General features: G+C 40.2%; 2 protein-coding genes across 5 annotated transcripts in view; both read left to right on the top strand.

Moving 5' to 3' along the window:
- LOC308092940 (chymotrypsin B-like) overlaps positions 1-9,941 on the top strand; it is a 26,941-nt gene extending 17,000 nt beyond the window's left edge. For 2 of the 3 annotated variants that reach the window (XM_080439101.1, XM_080439102.1), the window contains exon 8: positions 42-466. In XM_080439101.1, the coding sequence (XP_080295227.1) occupies positions 42-215 (174 nt within the window). In that variant the 3' untranslated portion in view covers positions 216-466. Of the gene's footprint in view, positions 1-41; positions 467-9,220 lie in introns of those variants that run through there. The other variant, XM_080439103.1, reaches the window with a different exon arrangement.
- A 4,329-nt stretch (positions 9,942-14,270) lies between these two features.
- The window catches only part of LOC308092937 (chymotrypsin B-like), a 62,173-nt gene continuing 51,443 nt past the window's right edge, over positions 14,271-25,000 (top strand). The window contains exons 1-9 of one of the 2 annotated variants that reach the window (XM_080439096.1): positions 14,272-14,423; positions 14,857-14,931; positions 16,632-16,694; positions 17,165-17,280; positions 17,636-17,715; positions 18,551-18,626; positions 19,382-19,562; positions 20,762-20,898; positions 22,473-23,489. In XM_080439096.1, coding sequence (XP_080295222.1) covers positions 14,381-14,423; positions 14,857-14,931; positions 16,632-16,694; positions 17,165-17,280; positions 17,636-17,715; positions 18,551-18,626; positions 19,382-19,562; positions 20,762-20,898; positions 22,473-22,634 — 933 coding nt within the window. In that variant the 5' untranslated portion in view covers positions 14,272-14,380 and the 3' untranslated portion in view covers positions 22,635-23,489. Of the gene's footprint in view, positions 14,424-14,856; positions 14,932-16,631; positions 16,695-17,164; positions 17,281-17,635; positions 17,716-18,550; positions 18,627-19,381; positions 19,563-20,761; positions 20,899-22,472; positions 23,490-25,000 lie in introns of those variants that run through there. The other variant, XM_080439097.1, reaches the window with a different exon arrangement.

Raw genomic sequence — 25,000 nt, 5'->3', positions numbered from 1 at the left:
TGTGGTCAAGTGGTTAAAAACACAACTGCTTGCTGTTTCAGGGTGACTCTGGTGGCCCCCTGGTGTGTAAGAAGAGAAGAGTCTGGACCCTGGTTGGTATTACTTCCTTTGCCAAGGACGGCTGCCCTACCAACACACCTGGTGTTTACTCCCGCATCAGTTACATGCGTGGATGGATAGACAAGACCATGGGGGTGGCAGTGGCTCAGGGGTAGAGTGGCCGGTAGAGCGGCCGGAGGGCAACCGGGAGGTTCCCAGTTCGATCCCGGGCTCCCCCGGAGTTAGTGTCGAAGTGTCCTTGAGCAAGACGCTGAACCCCTGATTGCTCCCGATGAGCAGGTTGGTGCCTTGCATGGTTTCCTCCGCCATCGGTGTGTGAATGTGTGAATGGGTGAATTTAATGCACAATCTACTGTATTTAAAGCGATTTGGATCAAATGCGCTATATAAATGCACCATTTACCATTACCGCCTACACAGCTCAGCTGTTACTATATCTATAATCAATAATACAATCAATGCAAATGACTGGGTGTATTTGTCCTTGTTGTGCACATTGTTTGCAGTGATGCTTATTGCTTGAATGAATAAATCTTGGAATTGCAGCTGTAATAGCCTACCAGAGATTCTCAATCATTTATTTGATTTGCTGATGGCAAGCAGGGATGGGGATCGAGAATCAATTACATCACGGTCACGGAATCTATTCCAAAGTTATCCTGAATGGGAAATCAATAAGGTGTTGGCTTATCAATTCTCTTATCGATTCTGACGTATGTTGAATTGCCGGCCACCTACCGTTAAAAACAAGGATTTAATGGCTTACATTACGTTATCGCTTCAATGTTGCATCAGTTGAAGCCAACATGCTTCAATTGTAATTGTCTGCAGAAATTTAATAAAAGTGATATAAAAGTGATATTATATATATATATATATATATATATATATATATATATATATATATATATATATATATATATATATATATACACATACAGATCCTTCTAAAAAACAGTATTGTGGAAAAGTAAATTTTCTTCCGTAATATGATAAAAAAAATATAAGCGTTCATATATTCTAGATTCATTGCACATAAAGTGAAATATTTCAAATCAATTTTTTTTTCATCTTGATGATTATGGCATATATCTCATGAAAATCACAAATCCATATCTCAAAATATTAGAATATTACATGCACAGTAATACCATGGTCAGTACACCATCTACTAGTATAGTTTTGGCACAGTGGGCAGGTGCCAAGTCCTGCTGGAAAAGGTAATCAGCATCTCCATAAAGCTTGTCAACACACGGAAGCACAACTGTGCTCTAAAATATCCTGGTAGATGGCTGTGTTGACTCCAGTGTAAAGTTTTCACTGTCAGTGATGATTTGCGATGCCATGCCATCTGCTGGTGTTGGAACACTGTGTTTTTTTCATATACCAGGAGATTTTAGAGCACTTTGTGCTTCCATATGTTGACAAGCTTGAAGACAAATGAAGGGTGAGGCACAAGCTGTCAGTTCATGTGTGCAAGTGGTAACTCGCTTCGACCGTTCATGGCTTTGGGTTTGAAAGGAGAAAAAAAGGGGGGGGGGGGGATTGAGACACTTCATCAGTCCACACATGCAATCTGGTACTAAAACTCTCCTTCAACACATTCAAATTTAGACTGGCCTGTATTTCAGGCTGAATGAGATCTAAATGGAACCTCCTCCTTTTTAATCTATATTCTAAATTATTTTAGGACAAGCCTAAATTAAGGCATTTGTAAATCTGACCAGACAGACATGAAACCTTCCTAGATTGTATTTACATCTGTATTTTGTATTTGTATTTTGTATTGTTAAATACACAATTGTTTTTCATTCAACCTTTATTTAAGATTTCAACAAGGGCTTTATAAATAAAGAGGTGCCAATGGTTATTGCGCCTCTCAGTCAGAGAAGACCAGCCCACCTTATCATACAGGGCACAGTCAGTGTTGCCAGATTCTGTGAGAGAAAAAAGCAACCAGGTCTAGGAAAACCAGCCCAAAAGAAGCGACTATGGGCCACATGAGCACTTTAACATATACATCAGCTATTTGAAAATAGCAGATCTACAAGCTCACAACGCGTCGGGATGCGTCGCGTTGTGAGCTTGTAGATCGGCTATTTTCAAATAAAATCTTGCGGGGAAATTATATTTAGCAGATCTGGCAACCCCGGGCACAGTGATGAGTGTTGTAGCTGTCACCAGTAATGAACCTCAGAGCTGAGTGTAAGTCTAGGGGCTTGAGTGTGGAGGCGGCTGCATGACGGAAGATTACATCACCATAGTTCAGTACAGATAGAAATGTGGCTTCGATAATCCTTTTCCTACAGAGCATGGGAAACTAGTTTTATTTCTATATACGTAGGCAGCCAATCTTTTGACAGAGTTTTTTTGGCAAAGTGTTGATTAAATGCTGTACAAATTTCATTTGGTCCTGAAACCATGCATAGAACTATACATTTTCACACTTGGGGGGAGAGGGGTGGTGGATTTTTTATTTCCAGAATTTGGTTGGATCTAAGAAGGAGTTTGTAATTAAGTCCAGGTAGTAAGTAGATTTGGCCGCTCTTACTGCAGCTGTACATTTATTTCTTAGGCGTCTAAATGATGTCCAATGTGTCACCTCCCCTAATAACCAGGCTTTATTCCTGTCTTTGAAAAGAGCTGACAGGTCTGGGGAGAACCAAGGGCTTAGTCTATTTTTTATACTGACCTTTTTTAAGGGTGCATGTGTGTTGACAATGGGAAGAAAGGATTTCTGGAAATGTTCCAGAGCTAATTCAGCATCTGGAATAACTGAGGTGTTAAATAAATCATTAAAAAATGCTTGTTCATTAAAAGATTTAAAATTTCTCTTGGTGATTTTTCGTGGTTGTGTTCTTTTTTGTTTAGTGCCTCTGACACCTGCTATTGGGCAATGATCGCCCTGCTCAAAAACACCAGCAGCAGTAATTTTATCCTCTCTGTTGCAGAGAATCAAATCAATCAAAGTAATCCCACTATGAACTGAGCACATAAAGGGAAGCTTTTAATCTTCCAAAAAGCCTCATTTTCTGAGTTAGTGCTATAAAGATAAATAGACTATAGGTTTCTTCTGAACGACACCGCCACGCCCTCGGTGAGTATGGGAATTCTACACAAACGGCTGAAACACAACTTATATAATACACACCCCATTCAGGTAGAGATCTGTAGCTGATGCAATGTTTGTGTGCAATGATTGGGCGTGTAACACTGACATGTGAAAACTACAGAGATTTCAGACAATAAGTGTTGTTCAGTGAAGGTCCAGTTCAGACTAACTGGATCTGAGCATCATGTCACTGTATCTGTATTGACAGCTACAGACAGATATGAATCAAGCAACCTTTGTGCTCCTTCTGCTCTGGACCTCAGGTAAAGTACGACTCTGTTTTAACGATCCTTGTTGGACGATGTGAAAGATATTACAATTTAGGCATCATGTGGTTTACCTTGCATATTGTAAGTTACTTACAATAACTACAAATGTACATTGACTACCTTTTTTCACGAAAACTAAATAAAAACTAAGCTACGATGACTAAAACTAACACTAAATATTATTGCCAATTTTGTCAACTGCTGCGACACGTTGTGAGCTTGTAGATCGGCTATTTTCAGCATGCGACCAAGTGTAAAATCTGCCATTAAGACGCCATCAAGGCACCGCCAAAATACATTTTAGTCGACTAAATCATCGACTGAAACTACAAAAACATTTCAGATGACTAAAATATGACTAAAACTACATTTTATTCAAAATACTATAAAAATTTGCTGTCAAAATCAACACTGCTGTCACTCTTTCATGACAAAGAATAAAATAGGTGGCTTAATAGGCTTAAGTGGTGTTAATGTGCCGTAATATTGTAATTTGTTTACCAAATGTGTGTTCAATCAGACTGCAGCATACACACCACACACTCACTATACATTACGTTGAATCGATTTCAAACAGCAGTTGCTGTTTTTTGTAATGTATGTACCTACAACATGCATGTGTGTGCGTGTGTATACACGTTCTTCAGCCTGTGGTGCTGCCCTCAAACCATTAGCTTATTGTAAGTTATAACTTACAATAAGCAAGGCAAAGAGCAGTGGTTGAAAGTGACTGAGAATGTAGCAAAGTACTGTACTTAATAAGTGCAATTTTGTTCTTGATAAGTACAGTTTGGAGGAACTTGTACTTCAGCATTTCCATTTTCCGTATACTTTATACTTCCAACTACAACATATTTCAAAGGCTAATATTATGACAAGGACATACAGCATGATAGCTTTTCATGGGCTCAAAGTAGTAAACAGCTTAAATTTTTTTTATTCAATATCCACCCCAGGGCTTTGCAGTTTCATAGTTTCGGCATTTTTTTGTTGCATTGTGAGTGTGAGATAATTAGTAATAATTAAAATAATAAATAATTTACATTAGTCTCTGTTTGAGTTCCATTCGTTGTAGTTTACAGTTTGGTTATCATCCCGGCTGCGATGAGCGTTAATGTTACCACTAGACCATACATGGGCAACTGGCGGCGCGGGGGCCACATGCGGCCCCCACCTTCACTTAATGCGGCCCGCAGGTTAATATCAGAATAATGATATATTATTGATTTCAGCTGTTACAATTCTAATCATGCAAACATGACCCGCTTTAATTACTTCAGTCTATAGTAGTAGCTTAATTCTATTGTCTTTTTCATGTCCAATGCATTTGTATTTAAGTTCATAAAGCTAACATAAGTATAACTAAATGCATTTGAAATGAAATAACATTTTTACTTTTCAGGATTCCAATTCAAAAATACGAAAAATTGCAGATATACAAGCTCAAAACGCGTCACTCTGAGACGCGTTTTCAGCTTATAGATCTGCTATTTTTGCTACTTTTGTGTGACGTAGAATGGCGAAGTACGGCATTCATTTATGAAAAATGTTCAAATACGGTGTCTGCCCAATAGTATGCAATGAGGCCATCTGGCGTGAGTGTGGAACAAAGTTGCCCAGCCCTGCATTAGACAATGGTGGAAAGTATTTTTGATTTTGACTCATAGATTTGTCAAATTTGATGTAAACAATTCAGCCTCGGGAGTGTCACTCACAACTTCACAACATCAAATGTCATCATTGGTCCAGAATACGATGAAGTCATTTTATTGCTCAGTTTTAACTGGTACTCTCCATCTTTTCAACAGGCACAACTCTGGCATCAGAATGTGAGTACATCAGCCAGAAACTGCACTCAACAAGTGTCAATGATTTTGATGTTGTTTTATTTGTATAATCATGTCAGGTCTAAAATATAAAATGATAAATGCTTGTCCAATAGAAATTAGCAAATACAAAAATATATGTATTCAAATATGGCCTAAACAATATCACCTTAAATAAAACAATACACAATAATACACACAATCTTAACAAAATAACACAAAGGTACATGCAAAGCAGTAAAAGTAGTAATTTGAAGTTTTTTTTTTGTAATGTATGTACCGACAACATGTGTGTGTGTGTGTGCGCGTGTGCGTGTGCGTGCGTGCGTGCGTGCGTGCGTGCGTGCGTGCGTGCGTGTGTGTGTGTGTGTGTGTGTGTGTGTGTGTGTGTGTGTGTGTGTGTGTGTGTGTGTGTGTATGTGTGTGTTCTTTAGCCTGTGGTGTTCCTGCCATCAAACCAAAAGTCCCTGGATGTCCGGGTGATGGATTTCATGGTATCGTCAACGGTGAGGAGGCTGTACCTCACTCCTGGCCCTGGCAGGTGTCCTTTCAGGTACATAAACAACACTTTGTTTAAACATTTAACATTTCATTCACTATTAAGAGACCACACCTCTACTTAAGTTTAACAATTTATTGAAACGCAATGAGATGAATGTGGAACGGGATGAGGAACCCCAGGTAGGGCGAGACTCAGGGTGGGGGCGCAGTCTCAGGAGCTACGGCCATCCTCTCTACTCCGTCACTGTCCCCCTGGATTCCTAGTAAAATAGAGACAGAAGGAAGAAGATTTCACTGACAGACTGGACAGTGCATTCATTCCATGTATGTTTTCTTTACTATGACATAATTGCATGCGTGCGTGCGTGCGTGCGTGCGTGCGTGCGTGCGTGCGTGCGGGTGGGAGTCGGTGGATGAAAGAGAAGGTGAGGGAAGGTGTTTCCCATTTCATAATAGCTGAATTACGGAGGAATCCTACGATTGCTAATGAAACCAATGTGAATTCAGGGATACAGCGGCTGGCATCACTGTGGTGGATCACTGATCAACGAGAACTGGGTTGTGACTGCTGCCCACTGCAACATCAACAGGTACAGACAATGTCTCCCTCTGAACTCATTATATATATATACAGTATACATACTGGACATGTGTGTGTGTGTGTGTGTGTGTGTGTGTGTGTGTGTATATATATATATCTCTCACTTTGAGTTCAGCAACTCACTGTTATTTCAAACAATTTTCAGTAAATCTCACAGTCTAATCCTCGGCCGGCACAACCGCAAAAACACAAACAATGTCCAGATCATGAGAATTGGAAAGGTAGGTGCTCTGTTTTATAAGATCTGATAGGGACACAACATAATTTTATTGTTTTATACGTTCTGATAGGGACACATGATTATTTTATTGTTTTATAAGTTCTGATAGGGACAAATGATTATCTTATTGTTTTATAAGTTCTGATAGGGACACACAACATTATTTTAATAAGTTCTGATAGGGACACACACAACATTATTTTATTGTTTAAGATCTGATGGGGACACAACATTATTTTACTAAGATCTGATAGGGACACATTATTTTATTGTTTTGTTCATTCACATGACAATCTGGGTAAAACTGAATCCATTCTCTTTGGGTCCAGAATGAACCTCTCCAAGGCCAAAGACTTCACGTCAAAGTGGGTGACAATGTTATCAGAAGGAAAGAATAAATTACCTACCTGGGTTGTATCTTAGAGGAAAATCCAAAGTCATCAAAAAAAGTCAACCAAAGAACAAGATGTTTGAGCAGGGTCTCCTGGTTGGTCAGTAGGAATACACTGAGGACACTAGCTGGAGCACATACCAAAACAAACTGGTGGTCAGGCTACTGCTTGGCCTCACATAGAACTCTCCTAACCCCTGCTCGGTTAAATTTGTTCTAATGCTACTGTAAGTGTGACTCCTTACCCTCCTCCAAAAACGCCATAAAAGCTTATCACCAGAATTGCCCCCGCCCCCAACTGTTTACTGTACATATTTATCTTTTTCTTTATTACTACTAGTATATATATGATGTTTTGCATAGTATTGTTTGTCTTCAAATGTGTTTACTATTTCTCGCTTCAAATGTTTTCAAAAACATTCTTGAGAGCAATGTTTAGCTGTAAATGACATCGTGTGTGTTTGTTTACACGGCTGCCATGTTGGATACGGCAAAAATCAAGCAACGCAGATTGGTATGAGCAGGTGCTCTGAATCTTTGATTAGACAGCGGTCTGTTATTGAGTTCACCGGTCATTATTCAGAAACAACACACCGCTGATGACCAATCAGAATCAAGCATTCAACCAAGCCGTGTAATAAAGTTTTATAAGATTTGATAGGGACATTATTTTTCAGGGTCCTCTCCATTAACCTGCTCATCATTTTGGCATTTTCTGTTTAATTCTTTGGCATTTTTTATGTTCCTGGCTCCAGCTTGTAAAACATGGTTGAAGCCAGACATTCAATCAACAAGCAGCAGCAGCAACAACTTGTTTTTTTTGCACATCTTTCCTAAAAGCCAAGATGAATGTATAATTTCCCTGATAGGTCTTCAATCACCCTTACTACAGAAGAAATACTCTTGACTATGACATTGCACTGATCAAGCTGCAAAGCCCTGCCCAGATGAACAAGCATGTGTCCCCCGTGTGTGTGGCTGAGACTAGTGACATCTTCTATGCTGGCATGAAGTGTGTGGCCACTGGGTGGGGCTACCAACGTGAGTGAATGACAGGGAACACACTTTCCTTCCATCAACCACAGTGACTGGACTGTTTCACCAGATAGTTTAATGATTTAGCATAGAGCAGCATGTAACCTACAAGTGGCAAGTACAGTAGGTTACTGTAGAGCAAACTAATAGAGCAAATTCACTTTCAAATGTTAGTCTTGTCCAGAATATTGCTTTAAAAACGGCAAAGCTTCACAACGATTTAATCCATTTAAACCAATTCTAAAAACATCTTCTAAATCCTAACCTTAAGTTAAAAAACTTCCATTTTGTGCAAAATAAACAAATAATAATAACAATAACAATAATAATAATAATATAGCTTAATATATCTATGGCAAAAACTAAAATGACACAGTTGCTTTGCCGGATTGAAAGTAACAACGTAGCCTATACTGTAGGCTGTCCAGATCTAAATTAGTTAACAAACAAATGTATTTTCTTCTCAAAAAGGATAACATTAAGGCTACTACTCTACTACTATTTAACAACAAACTTCTGTGTCTAAGAGCTCAAACCTAACCATTGACTTGTGTGTATGTCTTTCAGCTCGTGAGGCACCTCTCAAGCTCCAGCAAGGTTGTCTGCCCCTCATCGGCCACGATCAGTGCAAGAGATACTGGGGCAGTTTCCTGACCAGTCGGATGATCTGTGCTGGAGCTACTCGATCTGGAACCTGCCAAGTGAGTGACATAACCCTAACACAGACGTCCATGAAAAAAACAAAGAGGAAAACATCAAGATGCTATAGAGCTCAACAGCAAGATGCGGGAAGTAAAAACTCCCATTTCTGCAGAGGATTTTATTACTGGCTATCATGTCACAATCCAAGGCATACTTCCAGCCACGAGCGACAAATAATAATAATAATACAACAACCACAACAATAATGTAATAATAATATATTTTTAAAGCGCTTTTTTATAGTACTCACTTACTCAAAGTGCTTTATAATGGTTAATTCATTCATACATCATTCACACACCGATGGCACCAACCTGCTCATCGGGAGCAATTAGGGGTTCAGTGTCTTGCTCAAGGACACTTCGACATTAACTCTGGGGGAGCCCGGGATCAAACTGGGAACCATCCAGCCGCTCTACCGGCGGCCACTCTACCCCTGAGCCACTGACTGCCGCCCATTTAGACATGAAACACATTAAAAACACAAGTGCTTGTTGTTTCAGGGTGACTCTGGTGGTCCCCTGGTGTGTGAGAAGAATGGAGCCTGGACCCTGGTTGGTGTGACCTCCTGGGTCAAGCCAGGCTGCATCACCGCTGCACCTGCTGGGTTCGCCCGCATCACAGCACTGCGTGCCTGGATGGACCAGACCATGGCTAACAACTAGATTAATAATCTAATTAATTAGAGGCTTTGTAATTAATTAATCTAAATTAATCGCATGTTTAATCGCATATCAATATTTGACCTGAGAAGCATTTTTGTCCAATTAAAACAGATTTTGGTATACGAATGAATCAATGAGTGAATACATACGTTTATGGTGCATGTGTCCTTGAGGTGCACATTGTTTGCAGTGATAAATGCTTATTGCTTAATTGCTTGAATAAATCTTTGAATTGCAGTTGGCTACCAGTGGTCTCAATCATTTCACCTGGAGATAAAGTACATGTGAGAAATGTTGATATTCTGTATTTATAGAGTGGATTATCCCCATTAGTGACCTTCCCCGTCGCTGAAACTTCAGAACTCAGTCACATAGCATCACCATCCTTAATAGTTACAGGAGACACCATGTATTTATGACCTATTTACCAACATGGTATGAAAAATATAAAGCTAGTTCCTACAGATGTCGACAGAGTGATAAAATTATATTCCACTGTGAAACAACTTTTTAAATCAGAGTTTAAACAGTCACAACCTGTGTCTGTGATCGGGAACACACTTCCATGTAAAATTTTGCACAGGCTGTAAAAATACAATGTCGACTTGTCTCAGGTCGTGCAGACTACACCTGTCTGTTCCATTGCAGACGTGCAGAGCAGCATTTTAACATTATGCAGCAGCCAATATTCACTTAAAATGATGTAACTGAACATCTTAAGTAGCTAAGCAAGTATCCCTAACATAAATAAGTAGTTGTTGTAATTACGGGGTTAACAGGTGACAAAATTACAAGCATTTAAAAGCGAGGTATGCTTAATCAGTCACCCATTTAAACAGGAGATTAAAACGATAAGTTATTCAGATTGTAACGGTTTCCACTGAATTGGTTAATTTGTAGCCTATTCGTAGGGGTGCCAGGTCGACTCTGTCTACCAGAGAAATAATATTCCTTATTCCTCCTTTTTTTGTATTAGTGAGTTCTTCCTCATCTGAGTTTTTTTAAGTGAAAACCACACAAAGGACTTACATATGAAATATAAACCCTTGTCATTGAGAATAAACCAAAACACGTCTTAAATTCAGTTGCAATTATTTTAGTGAAGTTCAACCCACAATCAGTTCAATCAGTTCATCAAAACTCAATTCATCACGCAAAAATAAACCAAAAGCCAACCAGTTGATCAGCACATTCAAAAATAAGCAAAAGGAAACAAAAATATTATTCACAAAATCACAACACCCAGGTTACGTTTGTAACCCCTCGTTTCAATCCAAATCACAACTCAATGCATTTCCATCAGTTCACAACAGCGCACCATACCATTCCTTCACAAACCAAGTCCTTTACTAAATAAAGTCTCGTACCACAGGCTTTAATAGTCCGTACCCGGTCCTGAATACGCACGCAGCACGCACGCAACGTTAATGTTCAATCCTCTTCAACGAGTAGATCGGCTGCTTTTTAGATTCCCCAAACAATGAACAAACAAATCAAAATAAAAGTTCACTCTCCCCAAAACAAGAATAGGCCTATGAGCTCAAATTAAATACCAGTAACGCAGGTAGCGGAGGTGATCTGGAACGGTTCCCTGCGTGTCAGTCACAACAAACAATTTGTTGTTCCAGCAGGAACGGCCAGAAAGCGGAGAATCGCACCGTTGTTGAGGATCCGATTTCAGGGTGCAAGTGACTCCTTCTGCCGTGGGATTAACGTCCACTTCACGGAGGGCTAGGAACACTTTTGTACGGTCTAAAACGAACGGCAGAGCTGTAGAATACAACTCTCGTAAACGTATTTATGATTCTGACGTTTTCAATCTACGAGAGTTGTAGGGTTCACCCCCCATGGACACAGGGACTTTCAGCACTATACCCCGTAGACACTCCAAACATGTATAAATTGAAAATAAGGTGCTTACCCCCACGCACCAAATGTTAACTCTCGCTACGGGGTAGTAGTTTAATGTAATAATCCATATCTTTCAATAAAGAAGTGTTTTAATGTCTGTGGCCGAACGCCATTTTTTCACCCTCGTTTACTTTCTGTTTACATTGAGTGTAATTCCGGTTTTCACCAAATGGGCGCGTCACTACCGCCCATTGGGAACTTCCGACAGAATCGGCCACAGACGGCATTAAAACACTTCTTTATTGAAAGATATGGATTATTACATTAAACGATAGCGTGAGTTAACATTTGGGGCGTGGGGGTAAGCACTAAGCACCTTTATTTTCAATTTGTACATGTTTGGAGTGTCTACGGGGTATAGTGCTGAAAGTCCCTGTCTCCATGGGGGGTGAACCCTACAACTCTCATAGATTGAAAACGTCAGAATCATAAATACGTCTACGAGAGTTGTATTCTACAGCTACGAACGGCACAAACACTGTGAGTACAGAGGGTGCTGTGCTGACTTCCTCGGCCACACTTCTCACACTCACTCTCTCGCACCGCAGGTGGCAGCACCGGGGCATTTAATGACAACAGGGTGACAACGGGGTGATTGACAGGCGGCTCGCGGACCATTTCGGGCCGTCACAAGATGTCTCGACATTTGGCTTTATTGAGACCTAGCACAGCATAAGGGCTTGCAAGAGGATTTTTATTTTGCAAACAGGAACGCACATCCTTCTCCAGGGCGCCCGCTAGTCATATAAATGGTGCTGGGTGAAATTGATATTCAAAAACGTATTCCAATCATGTACATAGCCTACACTTTGGTGCGATTTGTGTAGTTTGACAAAGATTATTATTCCCACATGATAGGCTATATGATAATCCCACTCACAAACAATGTGGGACTAGGAGTGCATGTTCCACAGTGTGCCAAAAACATGCATGGCCGGGGCCACAGTGGAATGCGTTCGGGCTTCACATGGATCAAGGGGGAACTCGACTGTCCGTAGGTACATGACTACATGCTGCCACGCCAGGTAAAGTGTCAGACATCTGTGGGGTTGTCGACGATAATGCTTTAATATTATTGCTGTACGACATGAAACAGACTGTTAGAGGCCTGTTATCCGAGGACTACGGATGGAAATTTGCATTCTTGCTAACTCCGGTATATTTACATGTTTTGGTCATTAATATGCATTATTTGCAAAGGACATTAATATGTCCTGTGCATATAAACAAATTAAGAGAATAGCGCCACCATCAGACCAATCTGAAAAACATCGGGGTGGAGGTTGTTTTGGCCTAGCTACTGGGAGTGGAGGTTTCAAACCAATCGGTCCAGCGGTGCCAGTGATTACTGTTCACGGACGGATGGACGGACGGACGGACGGACGGACGGACGGACGGACGGACGGACGGACGGACGGACGGATGGACGGACGGACGGATGGACGGATTATCTCTGGCCATGGGATGGGATGGGAGATTTGTCTCTCTCTGTAGGACAAAGCCAACTAAGATCAATGTTTCAAAATAATACTTTAAAGGATTCGGAACTGCAATTTGAGTTACAGACGTTTCAAATTCAAGGGCATGAACAGTGCCCTGTTTTTCACATTAGGTTTGAAAATAATATTAATTAATCATCAAGGGAGGAGAAAGTAAATGTCAGCAGTTGGTTACTGTGGACGTGTTTTTTTCTCAGCTTTTCTAAGTAAAGTGAGCAGCTTCTGGAACCTCAGCTGACCACAATGTCAGGGTACGAGTCACTTTGGTCCCTTTGCTTGGTGTTAAAACCACACTGCTCAAGTAAGCAGTTCACACATACATCATGTCAACATGTTTTGATGTTTACAGTAAACAGCTAACTTTCCAACCCCAAATGAAATTGACAATTTGGGCATTTAGCAGCCTACAAACATGACCTGACCTGAGAATGCACACAGAGACTCTTTTAAGACGCTTTAAGAAAACTTTAAAGTGCTCAATTAATTCCAGAGCCATGTGAGAAACCTCAAGAAAATAATAAGTGATTTCATTAATATTCAATAATATTCACAAATGCATATTTATACTTTTTGTTTTGTTTATGATCATTCACTATGCAGTTCAGCGTGAAGTCTTCCACACGTTAATAAGAGGGAAAACAGTGAATTAAAGTCATTTTAATTCATTTGTACATAATGTAAAACGGTGTGGTTCTCCCATAAGCCCCCCTAGGGTTTCTTACCTCACCAGCACAACAACTAACTGTCAACTTTCCCATGGAAAGAACTAACACATCATGCATATATAAACTGTCTTGCAAATCAAATCAAATGAAGTCAGCAGTGGTTAACACTTTCTAACGGTTCTCACCTTGACTTCCCTTTTTAGTTTTGGTTATGGTCTGTGTAACTAACAGAATATCTAGCGCATTGCTTTTCTGATGCTTAAGCACAATTTTGAAAACGGCAGATTTTGTCAAAAAACCACACACAGGGCGCCACCGGCCTAGTGGTTAAGGCACATACGTACGTACGTACGTACGTACGTACGTGTGTCTCTCTCTCTCTCTCCCTGTTGAAGGCAGAAAAAAACACACACTCAAGTAGCAGAACACCTCAGATCTTGATCTGGTGGTTAATGTAGATGTCTCGTACTGAGAAGCCCAACACATTACAAATGTTAACATTTCATGTTTTTGTGTTTGTGATCATTCATAACCTGGTACTACATACTGTCCATCAATGTCATGTTTTCTTTAATACACTATTAAGACTGATTGAGAACAGTGTGTGTGTGTGTGTGTGTGTGTGTGTGTGTGTGCGTGCGCGTGCGTGTGTGTGTGCACGCACGCGCGTGCATGCGTGCGCGTGTGCACGCATGCTTGTGTTCTCCCACTCAGAATGTCATTAAGAAAATAAACCACTCCCTGATGAATACATAATGAGTAGAGCTGACACGTGACAACTACAGAGATATAAGACAGTAAGTGTTGTTCAGTGAAGGTCAGGTTCAGACTGAAGACTAATTGGATCATATCAGTGTACAGTCATATCAGTGTATGTTTATTGACAGCTACAGACATAAGTGCATGAGTCCTGACAGACAGATATGAATGAAATAACCTTGATGTTCCTTCTGCTGTGGAGCTCAGGTACAGTATGACTCTATATTAAAACCACCTAACTAACCTATTAAGACCTGAAGCCGATTCTACAAATGTCTTCTAAATCCTAACAGTTATCTGAAAAACGTATGTTGCTATATCAGTGCTGCTCAAACTTTTTCATGTCAAGGACCCCAAAAATGATGTGTATTTGGCCGCTGACCCCCATCTCAAAATATTTTGTTCCAGGGACCCCCAGCTGAAAAGATTTGAGTTAAAAATGTTTACTTTGAACAATATATATATTCAAAGATATGCACACATTTCCTGATTTTTCAAAAATAGCAGATCTAAAGTACAAGCTCATCATGTGAGCTTGTTTTTCTAAAAACTGACCTGAGTCACATACTTGGACCACTTTTTTCCCCACCTTTTAGTTGCTTTGCTCAGCTTTGACTGGTACTCTCCATGTTTTCAACAGGCTCACACCTGACATCAGCAGTCTATGTGCGTTCCCCTGAAGAAGTGGTTGTTGGCAACGGAACCATAGACACAGGTGGGTAGAGAAGCCAAAAACTGTTCTCTATTAAAGGCCTTGTTTCTTTAAAATAATAATGGTAGAAGTAAAGTCACCCCAATAATTAATAATTAAGTAAGAGTAAGCAAGTTACTTCATATGATCTGATTATTTGTTTACATGAGCAGAACTTAATTGAAATGCGTAAAATATAAAATGATAAATGCTTATCCACTAAAAATAAACATAATATAAAATAGCCATGTTGTGCAAATGAAAATGTGGCCTAAACCACTTAAAAATGATACGCAATAATACATAAAATCTTTAAAACACAATCTTTAAGTCAGACAAAAAAGGCAGCACATAATGGGTGCGTTCGGAAATATAGCACTAAGCGCACTGGCCAATACAAACTAATAGGCGAGTGCGCTCCCGGTGCGCATTTCCGAACGCACCCAATGTAAGTATTGTTTAGTCAGTCCACTCATTGTAACCATGGTAACCTCACATCACCTTCCAGCACAGATATAGTCTGTGATGTGCTGTGAATAGAATCGTTTGATTGGTCAAACAGACGCATGTGACAGAGCCGATTGCAAATACCAGTCAGCCTGTCTGGCTGAAGTCTCTCTGAGACAATAGACAAATTCCAATACCCCAACTTCCACACTCGCTCACTCCACTCGCGTCCTCCACGTCCTCCACTCGCGCACTAGTCCCGCCGCCGAGAGAGGAGGAGAGGATTATATGCGAGTCAGGAGGAATCAAGCCGGCTGGACTGATGGACACATTCCAATTCCTCACTCCTGCTCACTCACTCGCTACTCCTGCATTTCATGTTGTTTATTAGATGCTGTTTTTCTCATATTTCTCGCACAACACACAGCATGATTGTATAAATAAAAATCAACCCATTATTTAATTTGTTGCTTCAGTAGCTTTGATCTCTATTATTAAGAATGACATACTGTATATAAATTTCGTCCTCAAACCGTTCGACACACGCATGCAGGTGCGTTATGTTTACATTTTAGGACAAGTTTTGTCGACTCGGTTCTAAAACATCCCCTTGAAGCCTGCGGTACGCCGTTTTTATTAAAGACCCCATCTGCTGACAGGTTTCCCTCCCATAGCCCGAGGAGACAGTCCAAGAAGCCCACACTCGGTGTACACTCACTGTTTGACCTCCAAGCGGCTTGGAGAGCTCACTCGCTCTCCGGTCTCCGGTGAGCGAGTGAGCAGAGATTTGGGTCGGAATTTGGGTCGGAATTTGGCTATAGAAACAAAAACAGAATACATTTAATAGAAAATTGCCAAATCATTAGAAAAATCTTACTCTCACTGCTTTACATTCGGCCCAAATATAAAGGAGATCATTTGGGCCAAATACACGCTCACAACGCTTCACATGTTTAGCTTTTAGATTGGCTATTGTTGCAAGTTTTGTGGGAAACCGTGTTATGAAGTTTAAAATAGGCTCAAGAAGTTAAAGTTCTGTAATGTTGTAATTTGTTTACAAAAGCTGTGCGTGTCATGCTGCAGTTACGTACCTTCACCATTCACACTATAATATACTGTAGGTTGAATGAATTGATTTTCAACGGCAATAATGAAGTGTTTTTTCCGTGTGTGTGGCTGAGACTTGTGCGCGCGTGCGTGCGTGCGTGCGTGCGTGCGTGCGTACGTGCGCATGTGTGTGTGTGTGTGTGTGTATGCGTGTGTGTGTGTGTACGCAGAGGCAGTTTTAAACCAGCAAAGCAGTGGAGCTCTGATGCAAAAGGGACCTCGCCCCCACCCTGGTGAATCAAATATATATTTATATTTTTCCATACCTGTACAGTATATAATTGTGGTGGGGACTGGGGGTGTACAGTATGTGATAATAATCACATGGATGAAGAGAGAGACAGACAGACAGACAGACAGACAGACAGACAGACAGACAGACAGACAGAAAAGACAGAGAGGACTGGTGCTTTGATTAAATTTCTCATATATAAGTGCACCTTAAACATGCATAAATAAAGGTAGGCTATAACAACACATGCAGCAAATATTTTTTTCCCCTCTATGTCATCATATAATCAACAATATGCCACTGTGGCTATAATACTCTCTCTATTTTATTCCTTTTTGTTTAGTGGGTTCCCATAAAGTTGAGCATTGCTTGGAGCCCCACAATTGCTAAAAAAATCTGTCCCTGTGTGTGTGTGTGTGTGTGTGTGTGTGTGTGTGTGTGTGTGTGTGTGTGTGTGTGTGTGTTCTTCAGGCTGTGGTGTTCCTGCCATCCAACCAAAAGTCCCTGCATGCCCCAGTGATGGATTAGGTATCGTCAATGGTGAGGAGGCTGAACCTCACTCCTGGCCTTGGCAGGCCTCCCTGCAGGTACATTATACAACACGCTGTTTATATTTAACATTTCATTATCCACACACTAATAGACTGGACAGTGCATTGACTCCATGTGTATTTTCTTTTCTATGACATATAATTGAACAAAAAAAAAAAATCCTTTTTGTCCGTGCGTGTGTGCGTGCGTGCGTGCGTGCGTGCGTGCGTGCGTTCGTGCGTGCGTACGTGCGTGTGTGCGTGCATGTGTTTCTGTGTTCATAAGTGTGCATGCGTGCATGCGGGTGGGTGGGAGTAGGTGGATGAAAGAAAGGGAAGATGTTTTGCCATTTCATAAACACTCTAAGTTACATAAATCCTACTGTTGCTAATGAAACCAATGTGATTTCAGACCAACTCAGGCTCTCATTTCTGTGGTGGATCACTGATCGGCAGGAACTGGGTTGTGACTGCTGCCCACTGCGAGATCAGGTACAAGATGTATATATGACTAAAATACAATATATCTTTGTTTTATTGACTAAGATGGACAGAACAAATCACAAAAGGATGAAGTAAAAAAAAAAATCATAGTGTGTTAAGTGTAAGGCAAACCTTCAACTACTTGTGCGTTGCGCCCGTGAAATGTGGTATTCAAAATAAAATAAGTGTACCGTGTTTTAACTGGCTAGTAAAATGTTTGATAGTACAAGCATTGATATATAACCTTGTGAATATGACAAATTGGCATATATATATATATATATATATATATATATATATATATATATATATATATATATATATATATATAATAAAAAAAAAAATATATATATATATATATATATTGTATATATACACTCACCATTATAGAGGTGAGTGGGATCTGTAGAAGTTGAGGGATTAATGTTGATGAAGTTATTGCCAATCAGGATGAAATATTTAAAAATCTGGTTCGTCTTGATCACATGACTATAGACATAATATTTGCGTGATGTTTGGACAAAATTGTGTAGCCGTAATATAAAACAAACAATTGTGTTGCAAAAATCGGCCTCTATAATAGGCAATGTGAAAAGGCTGGCAATTCTTCCTCTGCCTTTCACGGCAATCGGGCGCTGAGTACATGATTTGAGGCATTTTGTTCAAAGCAAACCACTCCTGCAAACTTTAGATGCCAATCTTAGCCAATCAGGATGGAATATGGAAAATCTGACATATCCGTCTCTTGATCACATGGCTGTAGAGATAATGTGTACTTACTCACTCACTCACTCACTTTGACTTAAGCAACTCACCATCATCTTTTATTTGTAACCATTTTCAGTAAATCTCACCGTGTAATCCTGGGTCTGCACGACCGCGAAAACACAAAAAAAATCCAGAAGAAGATTATTGGAAAGGTAAGTGCTCCGAGTCTGTTTTATAAGAAAATAAAAGCTCCCTTTGGGGGTTTGGCCACTTCCTACAGTATGTGTCCTTCCCCCAGACAGATACAGGTCCAGTGGGCAGGGCAGCTAAACATTGTGGGCAGCTCAATGTTAAATGGGAAGTCTTTTCCAAAATGTAATAACAATGAAGTATAATAAGGAAAATGGTGGGGAATAATGTAAAGTATACATGATTTTAAGATGCATGGTATCATTATCAGACCTACATTTATCATTGAAGTTGCTGTTTAGTCCCAAAAAGATTTTTACACTCAATAACATTCGAAGGATTAGACCCTTCCTCACCACTGTGACTCGTTCCTTACTGGCCCCCAGGCATGTAACATGTCTCCCCCCTTCTTGGCTCTCAGTTGCTGACCGCACAGAGTACAAAACACTGATGTTGGCCTACAAAGCAACCAAAGTTATGGCACCCCATTATCTTCAAAGCCTGATCCAACCCTATAGGACCCCTCCCGGACCTGATCACTCAGATCAGCTAACACAGGGAAGCTGTCAGAACCTTCCCTAAAACATCCGGGACAACGTTCCACACGTCCCACACTCTTCTCCCTTCTGGCTCCCAAACTGTGGAGAGTCCACCTTAGCCGTAGTACTTGCCCTTGCCTTGACGACCGTGCAAGCTTATGCAAAGGCTAAAATGTAATTTAGATACGATGTAAACATCTCTCCTAACAGCTAAGCTGAATGTGTAATTTCCCTGATAGGTCTTCAATCACCCCAACTGGAACAACAAAACTCTTGACTATGACATCGCACTGATCAAGCTGCAATACCCTGCCCAGATGAACGAGCATGTGTCCCCCGTGTGTGTGGCTGAGACTTGTGACAAATTCTATGGTGGCATGGAGTGTGTGGCCACTGGCTGGGGGTACACCCGCTACCAAGGTGAGTGAATGACAGGAAAACACACTTTCCTTCCATCAACCACAGTGACTGGACAGTCTACCAGTCATTTTCAATCATTTAGCATAGAGTAGGATGTACACGTGACAAGTAGGCTTCTGCAATGCAAACTAATAGAGCAGATTAACTTTCAACATTTAGAATAGGATCAATCAACAATTGTCAATTATTATATCAGTTTGAAACCTCTTGTTCAGAATATAACGGTAAAAACTGCAAAGCTTGCTATTTAATTAAACAATATTATATGAGAGAGTGTGCTTTACCGTGATTATTCGGAAGCCAGTGATGCAGTCTAGCATCACTGGCAATAAATATACCTATTATTTGTTTACCAACACTGAGACTGGATGCACAGGTGATTGTTTCATGCGATCAATTCTCAACCTGTTCTTTCGGTGTGCGCTGGTTTCAGTACACCCCAACCCCCTCTTGTGTGTTGGCTAGTGAGGCGCGTCCAGGCGAGACCTGACAGAATGGGTTTCATTGCGCGCATACTGGTTGCACGCATACTGGTTCTTATCAGTGTGATGTCGCCTGTTAAGGGCTCTATGGACTAGGTAAAGCACACCCTCAAGTGTAATATTGTGATTATACAACAGTAACCATCAAAATAAAACATATCAAAATGTATTTATATCGCGGGACATTTCCCTCTCAAAATAACAACCTTTCCGCTATAGTGTTATCTCTGTTATCCTCGAAATAATTTACATGGGGTCTGTCAGACAGACAGACAGACAGACAGACAGACAGACAGACAGACAGACAGACAGACAGACAGACAGAGTCCTTGTTTACTCATCCACACTAGACAACTTTTCTCAGACTGGACAAATAGAGAAACGAAACTTAACTATTAGCTCAATCTCATTGTATTTAAGATATGCAATAGAAATTCAAATGTTCTGTCTGATCAGCACAGCTGATTTTTATATTTTGATTAGGTGTGTCGGGTAGAGCCTATTTCAACCAATCATATTGCTTCATCCGAACTTGTATAATGAAAAATAACAAAGTTAGAGCTACTCCAGCTCTAACTTAGTCGTTCATCAAATGTATTTTCTTGTCAAAAAGGACAACATTAAGACCTCTACAACTATTTAACAACAATGTGTCATTCTCTGTGACACATAGAGGTGTCTCAAACGTAACCAGTGAATTGTGTGTATGTCTTTCAGGTCCTGAGCTACCTCTCAAGCTCGAGCAAGTTTGTCTGCCCCTAATCGGCCACGATCAGTGCAAGAGCAACCACTGGGGCAGTTCCATCACCGGTCGGATGATCTGTGCAGGAGCTGCTGGATCTGTAACCTGCCAAGTGAGTGACACAGCCTTCAATGAAAGAAAAAACGAAAGAAAAGGAAAAGAGGAAAACATAAAGATGCCATAGCTAAACTCAAAAATGTAATAATAATAATAACTAGAAAATGTGCTCCTCGGAGCACAAGTCTCCGCCAGCGGACCCGTGCTATTTTAATCAAATGAAATCACCTACCCTATCTTTAACCATAGTTCTCTAGGAATGTTCTAATTTCATAATATCATCATCATAATGCAAAAGGCGTTGGTTAAAATATTTTCTCTGTGTGATGTCTTTTTCTCTTTCTGTTTTTAAACCACCACGGCCATAAGGGTACTTTGATGGATTTGCCAATTCTTCAAACTTGTCGTCTAGATAGAATGCGCGTGGTTTTTGGTGTTCTGCAGGGGCGACTGAATATGTAGTGTCTTTCAGATTTACTGATGGCGTTCTCATCCTTAGAAGCGGTCAGTTGACACACCTATTTATAGAATTGTATTTCGTCATGCATCCCTCATGCATCCCTCTAGCCAATCAAAGGCATTGGTGTCAACATATTAACACGTATTAAGACTTCGGCCTTGTTGTGGGATCAATTCAACTCTAGTCCTCTTCTGTGTTACTGTTGTAGATGAGTATGCTTTCTTAGCTTTGGCCTTCTGCACCTTTGCTTGACCAATGTTAGGTGTTCTCAGAGGGACACACACACGCACGGACGGGTGATTTGGACTAGAAGATACTGTTCCAATCAAGACTGATTGATCCTGTCTTACCTCGCTTCAAAAATGTAAACGGCTTTTTGAAGTGACACACCTATTTATAGGATTGTATTTCGTCATGCGTCCCTCTAGCCAATCAGAGACATTGATGTCAACATATTGACACGTATTAAGACTTCGGCTTTGTTGTGGGATCATTTCAACTCTAGTCCTCTTCTGTGTTACAATTGTAGATGAGTATGCTTTCTTAGCTTTGGCCTTCTGCGCCTTTGCTTGACCAATGTTAGGTGTTCTCAGAGGGAAACACACACGCACAGACGGGTGATTTGGACTTACTGAAGGTACTGTTCCAATCAAGTCTGATTGATCCTGTTTTACCTCACTTCAAAAAGTAATGGCTTTTTGAAGTGACACACCTATTTATAGAATTTTATTTCGTCACGCGTCCCTCTAGCCAATCAGAGGCATTGGTGTCAACAAATTGACACGTGTCACGTGGAGCTTGCCCAATGTTAGCTTGGCTAACAATGTTTGCTCACACACGGCGGGACGAAGCGAAAACATATTCTCCACCTTCGGCGGAGACAATAATAATAATAATACTAATAATAATACTAATAATAATACTACTAATAATAATAATAAGGGTAATAATAATAATGATAATAATAATAAATAATAATAAAATAATACTAATAATACCACTACAACTACTACTACTACCACTACCACTACTACTACTACTACTACTACTACTACTACTACTACTACTAATAATAATAATAAGGGTAATAATAATAATAATAATAATAATTTGGTTATGAAACATTTAGACATGAAAAGCAATGTAAACACAACTGCTTGTTGTTTCAGGGTGACTCTGGTGGACCCCTGGTCTGTAAGAAGAATGGAGCCTGGAACCTGGTTGGTGTGACATCCTTTGTGGAGAAAGGTTGCATTACCAGCACACCTGGTGTTTTCGCCTACGTCCCTAACCTGCGTGCCTGGATGGACAGGACTATCGCTGACAACTAAACTGTAAACTGCTGTTACTCTAGCTGTCATCTACATCAGTGATTCTCAACCTTTTATGAGCACTGGACCACTAGCATATATTTCAAACAATCCTCAAGGACCTGCCCACCCCCATCTCCACACAACATACATAGTATATAAAAAGGCTTAAAGGGATATTTCACTTTCAAAACAAATTGGTCATTTTGTCGTCTACTCAGGCAGCCAGGACAGTTTATCAGACACGCCCCCTTTCTATACAAACCCATTGTAACTTCAAACAAAATTTTTACCATGTGAGATTCATCTAAAACACCCGTCCTTGGTTCTGGTGACTTGGTTCTGGTGACTGAATATCAAATATCTAAATGCTGAATCAAGCAACTTAAAAACTGTCCGGGGGCTCACACAAGCCTGAGTAGACGATAAAATGACCCAACATTTTTTTTGAAAGTGAAATATCCCTTTAACTCAGTCATTTCTATTTTATTTCATTTTTCATACATTTTTAACGGATTTGTATAGTTCCGCACCGCTGTCATACACCAACAGTATATCTACATCAATGATTTTTGGTGCAAAATGAAATATATGAAGCAGTCAATATTTGATTTCAAACTTTTTTCCACATGCCTATTCATCTTTTTTTTCTCTGAAATATGATGGATTTAGGAAATATATTTACTTTTTACATTTTAAAACATTTAAAACAGATGATTATTGACCACTAGTGATCCATGAACAACTGGTTGAGAAACAGTGATCTACATAATCAATAATACAATCATTGCAAATGCCTGGTGTGTCCTTGAGGTGCACATTGTTTGCAATAATAAATGCATATTGCTTATTGCTTGAATAAATCTTTGAATTGCAGTTGTTTACCAGTGGTCTCAATAATTTTACCTGGAGATAAAGTACATGTGAGAAACGTAGATTTTCTGATTCTGTATTTATAGAGTGGATCATCAGCCCCATTAGTGACCTTCCCCTTCGCTGAAGCTTCAGGATTCAGTCACAGAGCATTACCATCCTTAATTGTGGCAAGAGACCAGTGGTGTAAAGTAACTAAGTATATTTACTCAAGTACTGTACTGTACAATTTTGAGGTATTTCTTTTACTTTACTGGAGTATTTCCAATTTTCACACTTTTACTTCTACTCCACTACATCTCAGAGGCAAATATTGTACGTGTACTCCGCTACAATTATTTGGAAACTTTATTTACTAGTTACTTTTTTTTAGATTTTGACCAAAAAAAAACCTAATCAGTTTAATCCAAATTATTGTTTTCATTTGGATGGACTCTTAGATTAGGTGTAGTTCGATGCAGAAACACAACATAATTGCTTTGATGCAAATAACATTAACGAGTATCAATGAGCGTCAGCACACACCTCAGCTGTGTTGAACTGAAAGTGACTGGAGTTAGTAAAAAGAAAAGCCCTTGAATATGACTATGAATAAGACATGATAATATTTACTGTGATTATGGTAAGCTTACATTTCATATCCCAAACAACATAGAGTAAAAACTCCAGTAACTTTAACCAGCATTTTTTTTTTTTTTTTATCGATTTTTGGAAATTGTGAATCGATTTTGAATCGTTGATAATAAGGATCGCGATTCTTACATGAATAGATTTTTTCCAACACCCCTAATAACATATGGGCTTTCCACGTCTAAATGGGTTCTTAATTAATCATCAAGGGAGGAGAACAGAAATGTCCACAGTTGGTTTCTGTGTTTTCACATCTTTCGCATCACAAGTAAAGATCAGTCCTACACACGCACGCACGCACGCACGCACACGCACGCACGCGCACACGCGCACACACACACACACACACACACACACACACACACACACACACACACACACACACACACACACACACACACACACACACACACACACACACACACACACACACACACACACACACACACACACCCCACCCCACCCTCTGCCTAGGATTGAGGAAACTCTCACAGCACTAACTAAGGCCAACTATTATTCAACACTTGATCTAGCTAGTGGTTACTGGCAAGTAGAGGTGGCTGAAGATGACAGGGAGAAAACTGGATTTTGCACACCTTTTGGCCTGTACGAATTTGAACGCATGCCATTTGGCCTATATAATGCTCCTGCCACTTTTCAAAGGTTGATGCAGCGTTGTCTCGGAAGTGTGATAACAGAATCTGCCTTGGTGCACTTAGATGATGTGATAGTGTACTCACCACATTTTTCATACTGACAAATGTGTTCTGTTCCAAAAGCTTCCTGGGCCACACAAGATTGCCATGTACAGAGTTGGCCAGTTCCGCAGACCATTCCACAGGTTTGCTCATTCCTGGTTTCACTGGATACTATCGCAGGTACAT

This window comes from Gymnoscopelus braueri (assembly GCF_963280865.1).
Source record: "Gymnoscopelus braueri genome assembly, chromosome: 10".
Classification (NCBI taxonomy): Eukaryota; Metazoa; Chordata; class Actinopteri; order Myctophiformes; family Myctophidae; genus Gymnoscopelus; species Gymnoscopelus braueri.
The sequence above is the reverse complement of the archived record's forward strand: the minus strand, read 5'-3'. Positions and strand labels throughout refer to the sequence as shown.